At 37.4% G+C, this 19879-nt stretch overlaps 1 protein-coding gene and 1 pseudogene across 39 annotated transcripts in view; both read left to right on the top strand.

Annotated features, from left to right (window-relative positions):
* SLMAP (sarcolemma associated protein) overlaps positions 1-19879 on the top strand; it is a 144188-nt gene that overhangs the window by 60168 nt on the left and 64141 nt on the right. For 23 of the 39 annotated variants that reach the window (XM_059161266.1, XM_059161274.1, XM_059161271.1 and 20 more), the window contains exons 2-3: positions 1728-1875; positions 18110-18182. In XM_059161266.1, the coding sequence (XP_059017249.1) occupies positions 1728-1875; positions 18110-18182 (221 nt within the window). Of the gene's footprint in view, positions 1-1727; positions 1882-18109; positions 18183-19879 lie in introns of all 39 variants that reach the window. The other 16 variants (XM_059161267.1, XM_059161265.1, XM_059161283.1 and 13 more) reach the window with 1 other exon arrangement.
* Positions 2317-6838, top strand: LOC131826022 (rab GDP dissociation inhibitor beta-like; annotated as a pseudogene).

The following is a 19879-nucleotide window of genomic DNA, read 5'->3' on the forward strand; positions in this document are numbered from 1 at the left end:
TCTAGTAAGTCTGTTGTGCATGATCCCAACTGTTCCTGACTTCTTTTAGAATAGGTAGGTGATACATAAGTAGGTTTTCTATGCCTCTTTCTACCCCTTCTCTCTCTCTCTCTCTTTTTTTTTTTTTTAAGATTTTATTTATTTGACAGAGAGAGATCACAAGTAGGCAGAGAGTCAGGCAGAGAGAGAGGGGGAAGCAGGCTCCCCGCCTAGCAGAGAGCCCAATGCGGGGCTTGATCTCAGGACCCTGAGATCATGACCTGAGCTGAAGGCAGAGGCTTAGCCCACTGAGCCACCTAGGTGCCCCCCACCTTCTCTTTTTAAAGAGGGAAGTTACCCGAGTGTTGAAAGGCAGGTTTAGGAGACCAGGAAACAGTAGCTTCGTAGCTGATTCCAGTATTGTAGTTCCTAGTGTCTCTAATCTGCTTTATTACAAAGAATTTGCTGAAGATAGGCCATTTGTGATACCAAGTATATTAGTTAGCTATTAAAGCTATTAATATTAATAGCTATTAATTATAGGTGTTACCTAAAACCAATTGTCCTTGCCTGTGGAATAAAACACTTCCTTTGTTTTAACTCAGATATCCTAGGAACAAGATTAAAAAGAATGAGATGGAAAGGTAGAATTAGAATTTTGTCTAGCTGGATTTTCTTAAAAATAACAGCTTTATTGAGATATAATGCACATACTATAAAATTCACCCTTAACACCCATGGGCGCCTGGGTGGCTCAGCCTGTTAAGTGTCTGCCTTTGGCTCAGATCATGATCCCTGGGTTCTGGGATCCAGCCCGGGATTGGGCTCCTTGCTCAGCCAGCAGTCTGCTTCTCTCTCTGCCCCTCCCTCTGTTTGTGTGCTTGCGTGTGCTTTCTCTCTGTCAAATAAATAAAAATATTTTTTTTAAAAATTCCCTTTTTAAAATATACAATTCACTGGTTTTTAGTATATTCACAAAGCTATGTAACCATCACTGTTATTTAGTTTTTAGAACATTTTAGTCACCCACAAAAGAAACCTTGTACCCATTAACAATCATTTTCCACCATCACTCTCCATCACCAGTCTCCTGCCCCTTTACCCTTCTTTCCCTCGTATCTCAACCCCTTGCAACCACAAATGTGCTTTTTGTCTCTATGGGTTTGCTTATTCTGGATATTTCATATAAATGAAATTATATAATACATGGTCTTTTGCAACTATTTTATTTTTAAAGTTCATCCATGCTGTAGCATGAATCAGTAAGTACTTCATTACTTTATATTGCTAAATAATGTAATATAATACAAATACATTGAATTTTGTTTACCTGTTCATCAGTTGATGGACATTCATTTCAGGTTGTTTTCACTTTGGAGCTATTACAAATAATGCTGCTATGAAGTTAATGTACAAGTTTTTGTGAGCACATAGTTTTTCAGTTCCCTTGCATATATACCTCAGAGTAGAATTCCTAGGTCATATGCTAACTTCTTGTTTAACATTTTGAGGACTTTAACTGTTTTCTAAAGTGATTGCACCATTTTGTCTAGCTGGATTTTAAATCACTTGGTTTCCAGGTTCTAATTTCCTATATATTAAAGGAAAGTCTTAGCTGGAACAAGTGGTTTGAATTGATGGGGGAAGAAATCCACCTGTAGTAGTTTGCAAAGGTGGAAGTCCTTTTTCTTAAAGTAGGTTTGGAAGGATTAGTATTAATCTTTGTCCCCCCCCCTTTTTTTTTGCAGTTTTATCTCCAAGACACTAAAAGTAGTAACGGTACCTTTATAAATAGCCAGAGATTGAGTCGAGGCTCTGAAGAAAGTCCACCATGTGAAATTCTTTCTGGTGACATTATCCAGTTTGGGGTAGATGTAACGGAGAACACACGGAAAGGTACGGGTATGGATCAATTTTTCCTATTATTTGTCTTTTTAAGTTAAAAAAAATTCTGTTTAATGTTATAAACCATTTCATGTTTGTAAAAGTATTTAAATACAGCATTATATGCAGTGAAAAACTAAAAATCTCTTACTTTCCCTATTGGTTTTCTGAAGTTTTAAATTCTGAAATGTTAATAAGTGAATTTATAGTTTTCATCACAATATGAAAATATAGGACACTCCTCTGCTAGTTTGGGAAACAGTTTAAGGTCCTGACCAACAGGACCTTAAACTTAAGGATATTTATTGTTAACAAGAATGCAGGAGGGAAGGTCCAACTTTGTTCACTTGATTCAGTGGTGTTACCAGGAATCTGGGTCTTACTGTTTTTAACATGTTGGTTTCTTACGCTTTTGCTGTAGGTTTTTGCTTGTTGCCTCATGGTTAACGAGGGATGGCTACAGCCCAAAGCCCCAAATGTCAAGCAAAAACTGCAAGGCGGGGACAAAGTATCTTCTTGTATGGCTCTTTTTTTATGTTGAAAACACAGTCTTTTGTAGAATTCTTTCAGCAAATTTACACTCCTCTTGTCCCAGTGGCCACATACATACCTATCTATGGCTACAAGGAAGCCTAGGAAGTTACTTACCTGGCAGAAGGGATCAGGATCTCCATGATTGTCATATATCAATTATGATTTATCCCTTCCAGTTGTGTGTACATTGTCTGAAACAAAATCAGAGTTCTGTAGGTAGTTAATAGTACCCATCAAGATACAAGATTTCACATCTCAGTTTTTGAAACTAGAAGTTCTTTAGCTAAATAAATGTGGATTGTCAATTTTACAGTTCTGAAGCTTCCTGGCTTTACCTGCTTCACTGTCTACTTTATGGCCATGAAATTATATGGCTGGATCATAAAACTAAATCAATACGAACCGAAAGTATGCAATTTTGTTGTCTTATGGACAATGGAACCAGTTGACAGGTTTCTCCTTTTGCTTCTCTGAACTTACTTTGATCTGGTGATGCCCTAAGTCATCAGTATGTGACATTTTGCACAGTGGACATGGAAATGAGGGTGGATGGGTGGTGCTGCTGCTACCGTGTGTGTGCATGTGCATGTATGTTTATATACTTTTCACTGGGTGTTGCAACTGCAGTATATTTTTACCAGATTTTTTTTGTTTTTTGTGTTTTTTTAAAGATTTTTTATTAATTTATTTGACAGAGATCACAAGTAGGCAGAGAGGCAGGCAGAGAGGGAAGGGGGAAGCAGGCTCCCTGCTGAGCAGAGAGCCCGATGCGGGGCTCAATCCCAGGACCCTGAGATCATGACCTGAGCCAAAGGCAGAGGCTTTAACCCACTGAGCCCCTATTTTTACCATGTTTTAATGGCCTTCTTAGGGAGTTAGATTTTGGTATTTGAATTCAGGTAGTGTCATATTCTTAGTGATTTCCCTTTACAGTGGTAAAATAGAAAGTTTGTATTTTGATGCAAAATACTGAGTACTCCTTACAAAGAGAGCTCACCTTATATATGACCGTACTAAGAGCAGCCATGTTGGACACTGTAGCATTTGTGCATCACACCATCTCTGGTACCAAGTCATTCAACAAACACTTACTGAGTCCCAGCTGTGAATAACCCACAGAGAAGACAGAGAATTTGATTACATATTTTCTCCAAGGAATGTCTTCTTGGCTTGCATTTCCCAAAGAGAATTAATAGGTGTTAATTAATAAAAGAATGAGGTTGTCAAATGCACTTAGAAAATGCTTAGTTAACCAAAAGTAAACAGGACCTCTCACAGTCCTTAATATGCTAACATATATGCACATCTCCAGGGAGGTGACTGTTCTAGAACACAGCTCTTTCCAAACTCCTGCCCACTCTTTCCCATCAGCTGTGAGAGACACTCTTTAGAACATGCTGTAGGAAGCTAAGAGGACAATCCTGAAATTCAGGGTTATTATTAGTGCACTATTATTTTAGAAACGTTAGATTCTTGCAGGCTTCTTTGAGCATTTAACTATCTTTTATGCCAACTTTAAGGAAATTAATTAAAGAAAAATTTCTTCATTTAAAATGTTGTTTCTTTCAGTATTTATTATCTTCAAAAGGTTGATGTATGCCTGGGCTCTTGGAATACAGTTCTATCACTAGCTGAGGGCTACCTGTTTAAGCGTATACCAGGGAAAAAGACTTTGTCCTTTGCTAAACAGTACTGTGATAAGCTTTATATCACTTAGAAAATCCTCCTGAAGTTATATAGCACTATGGGTTAACCTCTGGTTCAAAGAAGAAATCAAAAGGGAAATTTTAAACTATATGGAAAGGACTTTTATACCAAAATGCGTAAATACTTTACTCAAATAAAATTTAAAATCTTAAATTCCTTCTGTACTAAAGAAAAAGGACAATGAAGGAACTTGGCATTTAGGAGATATTAGAAAAAGAACAAGAAAAAGAAAAGCAGAAATTAATGAAATAAGCAAAAAACTATAGAAGGGATGAACAAACCAAATGCCGGTTCTTTGAAAATCATCCAACCAACCAGCAAACACTAAACAGGTAATTCAGAACCCTTAAATCCCTTATTACATTAAAAAAATACTAGCAAAAATATACACGATAAGGAATGAGAAAGGAAACATAAATACAGATACAGGATATGCTAAAAGAATTTTGAGAAACTAGTACATGCCAATCTATGACAAAGAAAAAAGCTACAATAAATTATCCTAGCAAAATTATCCCAAGATGTAGAAAACTTGAGTAAATTGTTTTCCTTAAAAGAGACTAAGAAGTTATTAAAGATTGACCAGAAACAGAGGCATTCATAGCTGAATATGATCATATTTTTAAAAGCAGATAAATCCAGTTATTTAAATAATTCAAACATGTATAAAGATGGAAAGCTGTTAAAATCTACTTTAGGGAAGCCAGCAGCATATCATTAATGTCAAATTCTGATAAAGATACAGTTCAAAAACAGAAAACTAGCACTATTTTCATTTGTGACAATAGATGAACAATTCTGATTAAGGTATTAGTAAATTAACTTCAGAAATAATGCTAGAATAAACGAAGTAGGTTTTATTCTAAGAATGCAAAAATGATTCAGTATTGGGGATATATACTAACGTCATCCACAACCTAAAAATGTTACATGAAAAACACGTTACTTTATAACGAATAAGTATTGAAAAAGCATTTGATTTCTCTCTTCTCATCTGGCATGGCAGCCAGCCTCCCTCCTCTCCAGCTCCCTTGTACCTCTAGCCCTGACTTCCCTTTTCCATCAGGCTAGCCTGAGCGCTTCCCCTGTTCTTGAGGTTGGCCCTATAGCTTCTGGCTCCTGCGCTTTCTCCTTTCTTGGGTCTTAAGTCCTTACCCTCCCCCGCTATGAAGAGGAGTACAAGGTACTCCTGCTGGGCACCAGCCTGATTGGATATATCCTGTCAGGTATAATGTCAATACATGGAAAGAAGGTTCTTCCCATGGATAGAAATTTGTACTGTGGAGGAGAAATTCATCTCTAATACCTCTGAAAGATTTATACAAAAGATTTAAAATACCAGGAATACCACTACCATCAATGGGGAGAAGAGACTGGAATGTTGACTTAATTCCCAAGTTCCTTATGGTCATTGGTCAGCTGGTTAAGATGCTGCTTTATACAGAGGTCTGTTGCTCTCTGGTTTTCAAAGTGACTGAAGGGAGCTTTGTCTGTAAGGGAGGAAATATCTACAAGGTTACTTCCATTGAAACAGAAGCCCTGGCATCTAGCTTAGTGGAACTGAAAAACGTCGCTTCAGAAAATTCCTAGTGTGTGTTGCCAGCTTTGATGAAAAAGTTCCCAGAAATTTAGAAGGCATTGATCCTAAGAAGACTGTAGTTTGGGAGGTGTACAGAAATTTGACTTGGGATAAGATCATGGATTTTACTGGCCATGCCCTGGCATTTTATAGAACCGATGACTGTTTGGGGTGGCTGGCTGGGGGGCTCAGTTGCTTAAGCATCTGCCTTTGGCATAGGTCATGATCTTGGGCTCCTGGGATCCAGCCTCTTGTTGGGCATCCTGCTCAGCAGGGAGTCTGCTTCTCTTCCTTCTGACCCTCTACCCTGCTCATGCTCTTTCTTGCTCTTTTTCAAAACGAATAAATAAAAAAATCTTAAATAAAAAAAGAAAAAGAATGGATGACTATTTAGATGAACTATGTTGTGAAACCATTAAGAGGATTAAACTTTATAACAAGTCTCTGGCAAGATACGGCAAAAGCCCATACCTTTATCCTCTCCATGGTCTTGGAGAACTTAGTCTGGAATCTGCAGGGCTAAGTGCTATTTATAGTGGTACCTACATGCTCAATAAACGAACTGAAGAATCATTGTGCAGAATGGAAGAGTGATTGGTGTGAAATCATGCCAAGAGTGATTGGTCTGAAATTACAGGAGAAGTTCCTTTCTGTAAGCAGCTCATTTGTGATCCCAGCTGTGTCAAAGATCAGGTAGAAAAAGTGAGCCAGATGATTAGAGTTATCCGAATCCTCAGCCACCCCATCAAGAACACCAGTGGTGCCAACTCCTGCCAGATCATCATTCCCCAGAACTAACAGTTGGAAGTCAGATATCTATGTCTGTATGATCTCCTTCGTATACAATGTGGCAGGACAAGGGAAGTATATCACCATAGTTAGTACAACTGTGGAGACCAGTGAACCAGAGAAAGAAATCAGACCAGTTTTGCAGCTTTTGGAACTGACTGAAGAGAAATTTCTTAGCATTGGTGACCTTGTGCTAGAAGGCTTGGAAACAGAAAGCCAGATCTTTATTTCCTGCACATACAATGCCACAACTCACTTTAGAACAACTTTTGATGACGTTAAAGTCATCTGTAAGAAGATGATCGAATCTGAGTTTGACTTTGAGGAAATGAACATAAGAAAAATGACATCTATGGGGAAGACTAACAATAGTACAATTTATTATCTAGTTGGGACAAACTTAACTTTTGGCAAATGATGTATACTGTAAAAAATCAATATTATTGATCCTAGGGTCTTGGAAGGCAGCTATGCTCACCACTATACCACCGACTCGATCGTAGGGTCTTAGGATCAAGTCCCACATTGGGCTCCCTGCTCAGTGGGGAGTTTGTTCCATCTCCCTCTGCCCCTCCCCCAGTTGGTGGTCTTTCTCACTTACTTTCTCTCTCAAATAAATAAGTGGTATTTTAATAAAAGGGGGGCACCTGGGTGGCTCAGTCAGTTAAGCATCTTCCTTCAGTTCAGGTCATGATACCAGGATCCTGGGATCAAGTCCCACATTGGGCTGCCTGTTCAGCAGGGAGTCCCTCTGCCCCTCCCTTGGCTTGTGTTCTCTCTTGCTTACTCTCTCTCAAATAAATAAATAATATTTTTGAAATAAATATTGTAAGACCTGCTTTTGTAATCAAAGCTGAGATTGCCAAGCACTGTACCACTAAATATTCCTTCCCTTTTTAATATCATGTATGTATTTGTTTTCATGGAGTGGCTATTCAGAATTGGCAGATTACCATATTCTGTTCAGTTTAACCAGTACTGGCTTTTTTTTCCCAGTGAAGGAGCAGTTGTAAAAAAAACATTGTGACGCTGATACAGAGCACTTGATACAGTATTTGTATCTTTTAGTCAATGTAGCCTTTGCAGTTGTGCGCCTCTGCTGCTCAAGAGCTGGATCAGTACAATTTTTCGTGCCTTATGTCTTCTTGACATTAAAGAAATTAGGAATTGAATATTCCACAATTTGGGGAAGAATCCCTCAATTTTCCCTGCACCTTTATATTTTGTGTCCTGTCAGATATTATGATTACCCATATAATAACAGCCACAAGTTGGGGTTACATGGGCCTGAAATTCTAACCCAACTCCAGGCTCTGAGACTCATTTTGGAGGAAACCTGTGAACAGTGTTTTAACCTCATAAAATTCATGAGAAGAAGGGGAAAGAAATCTGTCATAAACCAGGTAAATGTAGAAGCTTCTTTTGTATTCTAGATGTGGATTCTTCAATGGACCAAGCTATATTGCAGTATTGATTTGACAGAGCCTCCACTTTAATGATGTCTGCCTCAAAATGGCTCCAGAATATTTCTGTACTGCAAAATAAAGCCGTACTCTGGAAACAAACAAACAAACGAACGAAAGAAAGAAAGAGAAAGGAAAGAAAAGAAAAAGAGAGAGGAAAAGAAAAGGCATTTGATGAAGTTTAGGAGTTTCCTAATAAAAATTCTAAATAAATAGAATGAATAGAAAAAACTAAGTAAAATAAGTCTAATTAGAATAAAAAGGAGGGCACCTGGGACGCTCACTTTGGTGTCTGACTCTTGATTTTGACTCAGGTCATGACCTCAGGATCATGAGATCAAGAGCTGTGTCAGGCTCCACGCTGGGCAGGGACCCTTAAGATTCTCTTGTGATGCCTGGGTGGCTCAGTCGGTTAAGTGTCTGCCTTCGGCTCAGGTGGTGGTTCAAGGGTCCTGGGACTGAGTTCCACTTGAGGCTCCTTGCTCAGCAGGGAGCTCCTTTTCCCTCTGCCTGCTGTTCCGCCTGCTTGTGTTCCCTCTCTCTCTGACAAATAAATACAATCTTAAAAAAAAATTAAAAAAAAAAAAAGATTTTTCTCTCTCTCCCATCCCCCCCCAAACCTGCACTCTCTCTCTAAAAATATAAATAAATAAGTAAAAATAAAAATAGAATAAAAGCACAAATACTATACAGGTATAAAAGTGTATGAACTAAATTTACATGTATCAGTAAGGACAAATCTCAAAACATCTCAAGTAAATTACAGATGGATGTGCGTGGTGTAATACTATTTACATCAAGCATGAATTAATGCAAAACTACTACATAGTGGTTTTGAATACATTTATAGTAAGAATATAAAATTAGACACTAGAAATGACAAAAATGGTTTGAGGATGTATAAAAGGATTTTTTTTTTTGCATCACTGTATATGGAACAAAAAACGAAGCATAATTTTAAAATTGCCCATTGTGTAGCTATTAAAAAGAGTAAATTAGATTTATATCAATTGCAGAGATTTCTAGAAGATATACTGTTGAAAGAATTACTATTAATAATTTTGTTATTTATTTATTTATTTATTTATTTTTTAAAGAGAAAAGCAGGCTCCCTGCTGAGCAGAGAGCCCAATGTGGGACTCGATCCCAGGACCCTGAGACCATGACCTGAGCCGAAGGCAGCAGCTTAACCCACTGAGCCACCCAGGCACCCTAATTTCATTATTTTAAAAAGTCTCACCAATCCCTGTAAATATACACATACATGTATATGTTTGTATTTGATTATATGACCATGGGGAAAAGCATGGAGGAGTGCAAACTAGGTCATTATTGTGAATCATCTTGGAGTAGGGTAGAGGAGAAGAATAAAGAAGGGACAGCCAAATTAAAAAGGGTGGGGGTTAGTAAGACAGTTGTTAAAAACCTTCCACTATCTGTGTCATTTATATATTTTTAATTTATATGAAATTATCTATAAAAGGAAATTTCAAAAAAGAATATATAATATATAAAAAAGGCTTTTTGTATGTGTGTATAAAATCATGATTTTGTTAAAAAGGTGATAGACACATGATGTCATAGAGTATATCCATTCATATTAGTGACTCTTACTACTCTAACCTCTCCAAAACAAGCTGATTTTGATGTTTGGCTTTTCATATAGTGTGACCCCAGTGAGAAAACTCACTGTACAAATAACCTGCCCTATAGATGTAAAATATCATGGTAAACAAATAGGATGATCTTCTAACAGATTTTTCTTTTTAAGGAAATGAGGAAGACAGAAAGCCAACCTATCAGATCCTTCTGGAATGGGGGCTTTAGGAACCTAAGGCTATCTACTCCTTGTTCCCCAATCCACAAACTGCTCAGACAGGGCATGAGTTTCCTGGGTCACATAATATTACAGTAATCCTCTGCTGCAAAGCTTGGGACCATTAGCTCTATAAACTTGACATATAATTGCAGTCACTTAATGTATAACTCCAGTCAGTTCATCATTGAAGTCCACTTCACCAGTATCTGATCCTAGGTAAGCTGCTGTGAACAAGGGGCCTATTACGAGCAGTCAGTGCTATCTTCCTCAGTAACTGCCCTTAGTTACTTTTGTTTCCCACAATAGATCTTGTGTTTTCTGGTCTTCAAGCCCTTGCACATGCTTTTTCCTTTGCCTAGAAACTTTTCTAGGCTCGAAAAGGTGCCTTTCCATGTCCCTGTTGCACATGGCACTCCCCCTTACGTGTTTGCCTCCCTCACTAACTATCAGCTATGCAAGAGCAGCCAGAGTGCATGTCTTCATTGTAGAATCTCCGCACTCAAACTGGTACACACTGGTTGAATAAATTTCAAAATGTCATGAATCTTCCTCCACGATGTTACGAAAGTTCTTTCTACCGCCTTATCTCAATTAAGATTTTGACAACCTTCCTCCTAATCCAGAAGCTTCATATGACGATTGGAAACTGGTAACCTTCTTATTTTCCACCGCTGTTTTTATTTTATCATGACTCAGTTACCTCTCCTTAACCTATCTAAACTTTAATTTGCTCATCTAATAGGATGGAACTCATGATACTATTACCTGCTTCAAGGTTTATGGTATGATGTTCAGTGTTTGCATTGCAGCATGATGTTCTGTGTGAACATGGATAGAGTGTATATGGAGTTCCCATCTCAAGGCCAGGTCCTTCTATTATTACTAAAACCTTTGCCAGTCATTTGTATCATCTTTCTTGCCTGTAAGTTTGCCCCTCTTTCACAGTAGCTTCAGCCCCAAGCTCCTTTACCTGTCTGTCCTTTGGAACTTATCATTGGCCTTTTCAAAAGTACTCTCACTAACTGCTAGACCACCCCTTGACTTTAGGCTTTGCTGTCCTTGCTCATTCCTAGCTTTTGGTAACTTTCACCAGAAGCTTTACTTTCTTCCACTTTCTAGCTTGCTAGGGAAAATCACAAAGCTGATTCAGCACAGGCTGTGCCTAATTTGCTGGGGTGACTAAGAGAATCTTTCTGATAGCATGGCAGTCTACTTTTGTTCTTTTAAAAAGTGGGTTCTTGACCCAGAAATTACCTGGCACCGCAATTATCTGCAGAACTTTTGAAACTTCAGATGTCTGGATCCCACTCTTCAGTCCTAAAAAGGGGATTTGCAAGTTGTGGGAACTGAGTATAACTATTTTTCTTAAAGTCTTGGTTGTTCTTTTGGAAATTAGGCTTAAAAACCCTATTCAATTAAGTTCCTGGCAGCACCTGTTTTATATGCTTTCCCCTGTCCTCAAACCCCTTAAAATTACTCTGTACAAAGCTTAATTTCCCCTTCAAACCAGAGCATTCTCCTGACTTACCAGTTTCTTTTTATTGCTCCATCATTTTCCCATACACTAGCTCAGAATAGTGGTATTGTTTCTGAATCTTGTCTCTTTACTTCTAGTCATTCAGGTCATTTCTTTCCTTCCCCTGCTCCTGCTTGTTTCTCCTATTGTCAGCCTAGAACATCACACTAGCTCTCTACTTGTGGCCACTATACACTCCCAACCCACTGCCTCCAGAATATTCTTGTTACAACTTTGTTATTCTCCTGCTTTAGAAGGCTGTACCATACTGCAGAATAAATTCTGAAATGCTTTAATTGTACACTTGAGGCCCTCAAAAATGTGGGCTCAATTCAAACTTTTGTTTCCCACTCCTTTCCTTTATAAATGTTAAGCTGTTAAACTAGATTAGAGGTAAGATGGCATATAGAAAAGATTGTTTTGAATCCTAGCACTGCCACTTACCAAACATACTATCCCAAGCAAGTTACTTTAGCTTCTTTGACCTTGTCTTATGTGTCACATCTGTAAAATAAGACATAATAACTATTTACATGGTTTGTCATAAGCAGTTAGTTAACATGTGTAGTGTAATTAGCATGGGCCTGGCACCTAGAGGCCCTCCAGTCTTTCTCCAGCTGCCCTTCTAAGATGTGCACTCTCTTAGACTCTTCGCTTTCTGTTTCTTTGCCCATGCCATTCTCTCAGCCTTTCCTTCCTTTTCCAGCTTTTGAATCATATTCGCTCTCTTTTTTTTTTTTACCCTTTTTATAAATCTTTCCCCTGCCCTTGTCCATTCTAAATTCCCATAGTGTTTTGTACCTTTTGTAGTATTTGTGAAAAATTTCCTCTTTTGTTGTTATGTTAGATATTTCTTGTTCTCTCTACAAAATAAACCAAAACCTCCTCAAGGACAAGGATCTAGTCATAATCATCTTGTTTTCTTCATCTTTACCAGCATATTGCTTTGTAGCCAACAAGTTCTCAGTGAGTACTTAGCAAACAGCTAAAACCAAAGAACCACTTGTGCATAAATGGAAAAATAAGCTAACAAGCAGTATTGCTCCATTATATGCTAGAGAAATAAAGTAGCAAATGAATTCACATACCTATATTTGGTGGGAGGAATCCTCCCACCAAATAAATAGCTAGAAACAGGATTCCTGGAAGAAACAGCTAGAAAATAAGTCAGGAAATGTACAGGTTGAGCCTAGAAGATTTTGTCATATTATATATAAAGCTATCTAAGACTGCTAGGCTTCTGTCAGAAAACTCAAGAATTAACATGAAGTTCTAATTGATCGAAGATGGGACAGTTTGAGGATCAATAAAGATAACATCAGTGAATTGAAATGTCAACTTGTGTTCAAATTCATGAACTTAAGTGATACTAAAAGGAAAGCAAAATGAATTGATCAGCCTTAGAAGAACCTAGAATCTAGAGAAACCATTCTGAAAACATGTAATTAAAGGGAAAGAATAAATTGTTGATGCTACCTTTCCTGGAGGGAATTATTCCTGACATAAACAAGTAGTCGAGGAGGGAAAGCTTTTTATTACTGAACTCCAGCTCATAAATGAAGACAATGATAGACTATCAATACAGAAACATTTTTTTTTTTAGAATTAAAATGTTAGTTGTCTATTCAGCTAACTTTTCCTGCTTCTTTTCTGAATTTAAAAAAAGATAATGTCTTTGTGGAACGCCTGGATGGCTCAGTCCATTAAGTGTTCCTCTCTTGATTTCAGCTCAGATCTAGATCTCAAGGGTCCCGAGTTCAAGCCCCACATAGGACTCCATGCTCAGTGAGGAGCCTACTTAAAAAAATCAGGGCAGTTGGGTAGATCAGTCGGTTAAGCATCTGCATTTGGTTCAGGTCATGATCTCAAGGTCCTTGGATGGAGCCCGAGGCGGGCCTCCTGCTCAGTGGAGAGTGTGCTTGTCCCACTGCTTCTCCCTCAGCCTCTTGCCTTGCTCACGTTCTTGTTCTCACTCACTCATAAATAAATGAATTCTTTAAAATAAAATCTTTGGATCAAAAGCTTTATGAGACAAAAAATTCAAGGATGAAAGTTTGGTAACTCTTTTATCTTAGATTGCAGTCAAAAGACAATTAAGCTAATAATTCCCCAGTTTGAAAATGTTACCTCCTCTCATTTAGGTCTTGGGTTTTTTTTTTGATGTTTCTTGTGCTTTTATGATCTCACTCGTACCTATTACTGCCAGTCATTTCAAGGGATCCTTCAGACTACTCAGATATAGTGTTGACCTTCCCACTCAGTGCAAGAACAGAGCTAGAGCCCGGACTACAACATATCCCTGAAGTTTCAGTCTCCCAATCCAGGGCCTTAAATAGCTTTTAAGCTAATCACAGTTAACATGGGTCTCTTAAGTAACGTCTATGTGAAGAGGCAATATAAAAAGCTGACTTCAGGGGCACCTGGGTGGGCTTAGAGGGTTAAGCCTCTGCCTTTGGCTCAAGTCATGATCTCAGGGTCCTGGGATCACACCCCACCCCCACTCCGGCCACCCCCAAGTAAACACTTAAAAAAAAAAGCCGACTTCATACCATAGAGTACATAAATTAACTCAAAAACAAAATAAATAACCAATATAATAGAATAGAGGGAAAACCCCACAAATGACAGCTTGGGATAGTCTTCATTTTGATTTTTAATAAAGTCTCATAACTACAAGTAATTACAGATTTTTCTCCATAAATACGTTGGGTTTTTTTTTTTTTTCCGATTCAGACATACTTGTTTTTCATATTCAAACATTTCTGAAATTTGCATGTAGCTTACAGTGCATATGTATAGGTTTCTTGCTGTCAGAAAGTATATCATTCTTATGAAACCTTTTTTTTTTCCCCCTAAAGTAGTGCAGTGGCTCAAATTCACGACCATGAGACTGAGACCTGAGCTGAAATCAAGAGTCCGGTGCTTAATCGACTGAATCTCCCAGGTGTCCCCTATGCAGCCTTTTAGAATTGGTATAAAGTGAAGAAACAATTACCATTAATTTATATGGAAAATTTTTTTAGAGTTCCCAGACCCAAAAAGTCACCTCTCTTAGGCTTTTCTGATACCTAAGGACATACCTTGCTAATGGATACACAAAATAAATCAAGATAAAGCACAGATGCTCACAGACACAGTTCAAAGCTGTGGTGGCTGGATACTTTGATGCTGAGTGCAATTTGTGGGGGAGGAACTTGGCTGAGCCACTCTTAATGTCTTTGTAACAGCTCGCTGCAAAACCCACACTGAATGCTATTTGTGCTTTTCACCTTTTTTCATAATAAGCAAAAATCCTCTTTGGATTTCTTTTGGTTAGAAAAACAGGTACTAATGTAGGTCTTTCATAAAAGTGAAGTAATGTAACAAACTTTTAAAAAGCAAAATGGGAGGCAGCTGGGTAGCTCAGTTGGTTAAGCCTCTGACTTGATTTCAGCTTAGGTCATGATCTCAAGGTCTTGAGATTGAGCCCCATATCCATACTGGGTGTGGAGCCTGCTTAAGATTCTCTCTCTTCCCCTCCTTTTACTCCTCCCACCCACATGCTGTCTCTCTTAAAAAAAAAAAAAAAAAAAAAAGTGAAGCTATCTGTATTTAATGTGGCACTGACCGTGCAGCCTTCTTACCCTGCCTGAGAAACATTTTAAGTTGTGTTTTATAATCAGTTTTGTCTTTGAGTCTTGGAAATATGGTAAATAATGTTTCTGGGTAAATTTTGAGAGCAAAATTTGTTTACAAAGCGATTCATAGAATATTTGAGAGCAGTATTTTCCAAAGTATTTTTTCATAATATCATGTATATCATACATATAATACTGTATCAGTTCCTATGTAAGTGTTCTGAAAACAGGGGAGAAGCTCAATGGTTAAATAAGTTTGGAAAATGCATCTTACTTTCAGAGTCTCATGGTGGATAAAAAGCTGATTAATCTCTGAGAAAGACTGGTTTAAAAAATTGAAACCCTTTCAATCACTTTTAACCAAGTATTTTCCAAACTCTTCTGACCCCCAAATCCTTTTTTGTCAACACCTGCTAGCACTCCATTTTGGAAAATACTGCCATGTAAAATTAGTTAATATAATGAGTATTAGGGCAAAATATTTTTATCAGGTTATTTTAAATACTTGCCCATTGCAGATTAAAAAAGACAACTAATAATTCCATGCCTCTGTGTATCTAGTTGTCACAAGAACCTTTTCAAAGGCAGGGCTGGCTAGCTTAGTCAGACGTGGTCTTTAACTGCCTACAGTAGTACAGCAACCCTGTGCTGCCCTGTCAGTATTAAGTATTAGCTCTTGATTCATTTCACAGATTTGTACATCAGTCCAGTTGCTGGACTTTGAGGTGATATATCTGAAAAATGGAAATTCTGATGTAATATATCACAGCTTGTCAGTTCCGGCAGTGCTTTATTCCGTAACTCACTATACCTACTTTTTTAGACTTTATTACCAACTTAAAGATATTGGCCAAGTGTCAGTACTGCTGGATCTTCTTGTACTGTTCTCCTGTATTTATTATAGCCTGTCTACAGTAAACCTCTGGGGGAGTCATAGAGATGGGGTAAATCTGTCTCTTCTGTGTGTTGTACCAGGGAAAGGTGGGAGTTAGGCAGTTCTTATAAGTGTAGGTGAACCCTACTGTCCTCAAAGTAAGAGACATCTTCGTCCTGGGTAATGAAAACTGTAGAATATTAACTAGATATATTTTTTTTTGCACATTCAGTAATCATTCATTAAAGACCTAGTTTGTACCAGATAACTCTGCCAAGTGTGGGATTTAAAAAGTAAAAAGCAACCAATCCTGTCCCTCTCACAGAGTTGACTGTATCTGGTGAGAAAATGGTTGTGTAAATGATAAATATTCATAATGCAGTATGCTTACTATTATAAGAAGTAGATAATAGGAAGCTCTGGGGACCCCTCAGTTAGATAATGAGTTTGGTGAAGTAACTAGAAAGTCTGAGCCTAGAGGATAAGTAGCATTTGGTCATGCAGGCAAGAGGATAAAGGACATCAGTGACAGAACAACTCATAAAATGCACGGAGTTGTAGAATTTGGAAGTGCAGGTAGCGTGGTCTTGCATAGGATATTTATGGTAGCAGGCTGGAGGATGAGGCCTGAATGGAAGGAAGGAGCCCAGTGGCTGATGGCTGTAATTGCTATGTTAGGCAAAGTTTAGAAGACTGACCCATAAGTGGTTCGTGATCCGTGTTAGCAGTTTTCAAATAATAAGTTAATGAAAATTGAGTAAACTGCACTAAATTTCTTAAATTTACTGTATATTTCCAGATGACAGGATAATAGTACTTTATGTTTATAATTTTTTATGATTCATGGACCTGATCACTTAACAAGTTATTCTTGCATAAATGCATTAGTGCTATTCTTTTTTTTTAAGATTTTATTTAATTTATTTATTTTTAAAGATTTATTTATTTGTTTATTTGACAGACAGTGATCACAAGTAGGCAGAGAGGCAGGCAGAGAAAGAGGGAGAAGCAGGCTCCCCACTGAGCAGAGAGCCCGATGCGGGGCTCGATCCCAGGACCCTGGAATCATGACCTGAGCTGAAGACAGAGGCTTTAACCAACTGAGCCACCCAGGTGCCCCTAGATTTTATTTATTTTTAATTTGAGAGAAAGAAAGAAAGGAAAGAGAGAAAGAGAGCACAAGAGTGGAGAGGGGCAGAGGGAGAGGAAGAAGCAGACTCCTCCCTGAACACAGAGCTCAGCGTTGGTGATCCCAGGGTCCTGAGATCATGACCTGAGCTGAAGTCAGATGCTTAACCGATTGAGCTACCCAGGTGCCCCAGCATTAGCTTTATTTTTAATCAGTTTTATTGAGATATAATTTCCTTGCAACACCAGTTTTATAAAACTTACTGAGTTTTGACAAATGTATTTGGTCACATAACCACCAGTCTTCTAATCATGAGATGGTATATTTTCATCACCCTGCATTAATTAGATTTTGGTAAACTAAATAAATTAACTCTTTGAACCCTAACCCTGGAAGATGTAATCTTGGAAGAACAGAGAAATAAAAAGCCAGCAACCTTAAACTAGCAAGAAATTTTTTCCCCCATAAAACCCAGTCACAAAGAGAAGCTCTGTATAAATGCTGCTTTTGGGGGGTTTTGTCTCTTGAAATCTTCAGAAGGAAAAGGAGGAAGTAAGAAGCAACACTAAGAAGTTGTCTGTAGAGTGGTGTAATGTTATGTAAAAATGTTTGAGGGTGGAGGGAGAAAAAGTACCGAGAACATAAAACCACATTTTAAATACTGAACTGGAAATCTCAGACTTGAGTTCTAGCAAACAGCTTTGACACTTAAAGAGTTCCAGAAGCAGTTTCACTTTTCTGAGGTCTTGGTTTTCTCACTCATCAGTGGGGGACTCAAACAGCATATTCTAAGCTGTATTATACAGAACTAGGTTTTGTGAAGCGTGTTACAGGTTGAGGACAGAATTAGGAATTAAGGCTAAATGCTAAATTGGGGAATAGTTGGAGTTAAGTTTTGATGCCAGCAGATAGGGGAGAAAATGCATTTCCTCTCAATTGTATTTCTATATATTCCACTGGCCTTTTATTAACTATTACAGCATTGGAGGTTAGGACACTTTTGAAAAACAATTCTGTCTGTAATTTTGCCTTGCAACTGTGATTCAGTATGAAGAGGAATGACTTTCTCCAGGGAAATGAATATTGTCATTAAACCACCAGATTTCTTTCCTCCAAGTTCCTACATTTAGGAACAAAGTATATGTTTGGAAATGAGAGGTATGAAGGCTTGTATTTTTAAACAATTATTTAATCCATCTTATTTGTTTGTTTTAACCAGTTACCCATGGGTGTATTGTTTCCACAATAAAACTTTTTCTACCAGATGGTATGGAAGCCCGACTCCGCTCAGAGTGAGTATAATTTAGTGCCATGAAGTTTTTGTATTAATTACTTGATTAACAATATTCTAGGTGATGGTATACTGTTAACACTTCAGGATTATTCTTATAATGGTAGAAAATTAATGCACTACTTTTAGAATATAATATACTTTAATTTTCACATTAGCTACAATTCTAATAAATAATAATGTATACTGAGGCACAGGTTATTTTGTTTCCAAATTTAACTTTACAGTTTATATTTTGATTGATAATTAGGTGTTTTTCAGAATATTTAGGGTATGCAAATTATTGGTGAGTAATAACTACTCAGTGATGAATGATAACTGTATTTTGATCTGCATTTAATATAGGACTTCTTAAACTGTGATTCCCTCTGAAGTTAATGCCCATGTCATGATCTTTTAGGACCTTGAGGATGTTGATATAGTTAATAGCCTATTTTGGTGGGAGTTTTGGAGGGATTTTCCAAGGCTGTTTTTTTTTTTTCCCCCTTAAGAAGTGGAAAGATCACTTAGAGGAGAAGAAACTTGAAAAGGAAGAATTACTCATAAAATGTAAATGTTAAAATCTAAATATAAGTACATTTTAATTTTGTGCTTTTCACAGATTATCATTATGTAGTAATTATTAATTAAATTTAAGCATTTTTATTTGGGGGGCAATAAGCTTGTTTCTATACCCAACATAATATTTTTTATCCTTCAAAAGCAAAGACAAAGACCTGAGGGTGGGAGGTTAAGATAAGCAATAATAAGTTTAAGGCAAAGTAGAATAGTGAGTAGAAAAGAAAGAAAGAAAAAGAAAGCAGAGAGAGACCCTCCTATTGGTATGATTGTCTGTGCTTTCATTAGGATTATTATATATTTTGCTTTAGTTAGATGCTATCAAATTTTTTTTAGCTTTAATCATATCTGAAACAAAGTAAAAAATTTTAAACATCTAAATGTAAAACAATCTGCTTCCTATTCTCTATTACAGTTTAATTATTTAAAAAAATACAGTTAACTTTGAGAACTCTAATGTGACTCAGGACTCAAGGGTTAAGTTTTTAAAAATAAGAGTAACTATTAATCAACTAGTGATATGTGGTTTCTTAAGAACATTGTTGTTTGTGTGTGAGGAGATTTTCCCTTCATGGAGTTAAACGATTTGAGCAGTTATATAAAGGGTTATCTGTGATCTCGGGTTCCATCTAGGAGGACATGTGAATTTTTCAGTCTATGTTAGTGAATTGTGTCCCTCTCCTTCTTGTTTCCCCAGTGCTTTTCATCTTTGCGCCATTTCCTTCTCATTATTTGGTTTTTCTTATGTGGTTAAATATTAGTGTCATTTAAAATTTTGCTGCCAATTTCATAGTGCATAGACTGGCTGACTTTCTGGAGAAGAGGAATTTTGGACAGGCAGCTCTTTAGAGCTGGTAGATCAGGATGGTCTTTAGAGGTGGATAGTCTCATTCAAAGCCCAACTCCACTGACTCTATGTCTTGATCAGGCCTCCCTTTTCTTATTTGAAAAATGAAGATAACAATAGTACCTACTGAGCAGGAATTTTATGGGGCAAATTAAGCAAGGTTATGCACTTAAAGACTTTTGTATAATAGCTGGCATACATCAAGGACACAATGATCATTGACTGTTTCTGTTACTGTCATCTTTTTTAGCAATCAAGATACATTTGGGTATGCCAGAATGCTTAGAATTTTA

This window comes from Mustela lutreola, chromosome 2 (genome assembly GCF_030435805.1).
Source record: "Mustela lutreola isolate mMusLut2 chromosome 2, mMusLut2.pri, whole genome shotgun sequence".
NCBI lineage: Eukaryota > Metazoa > Chordata > Mammalia > Carnivora > Mustelidae > Mustela > Mustela lutreola.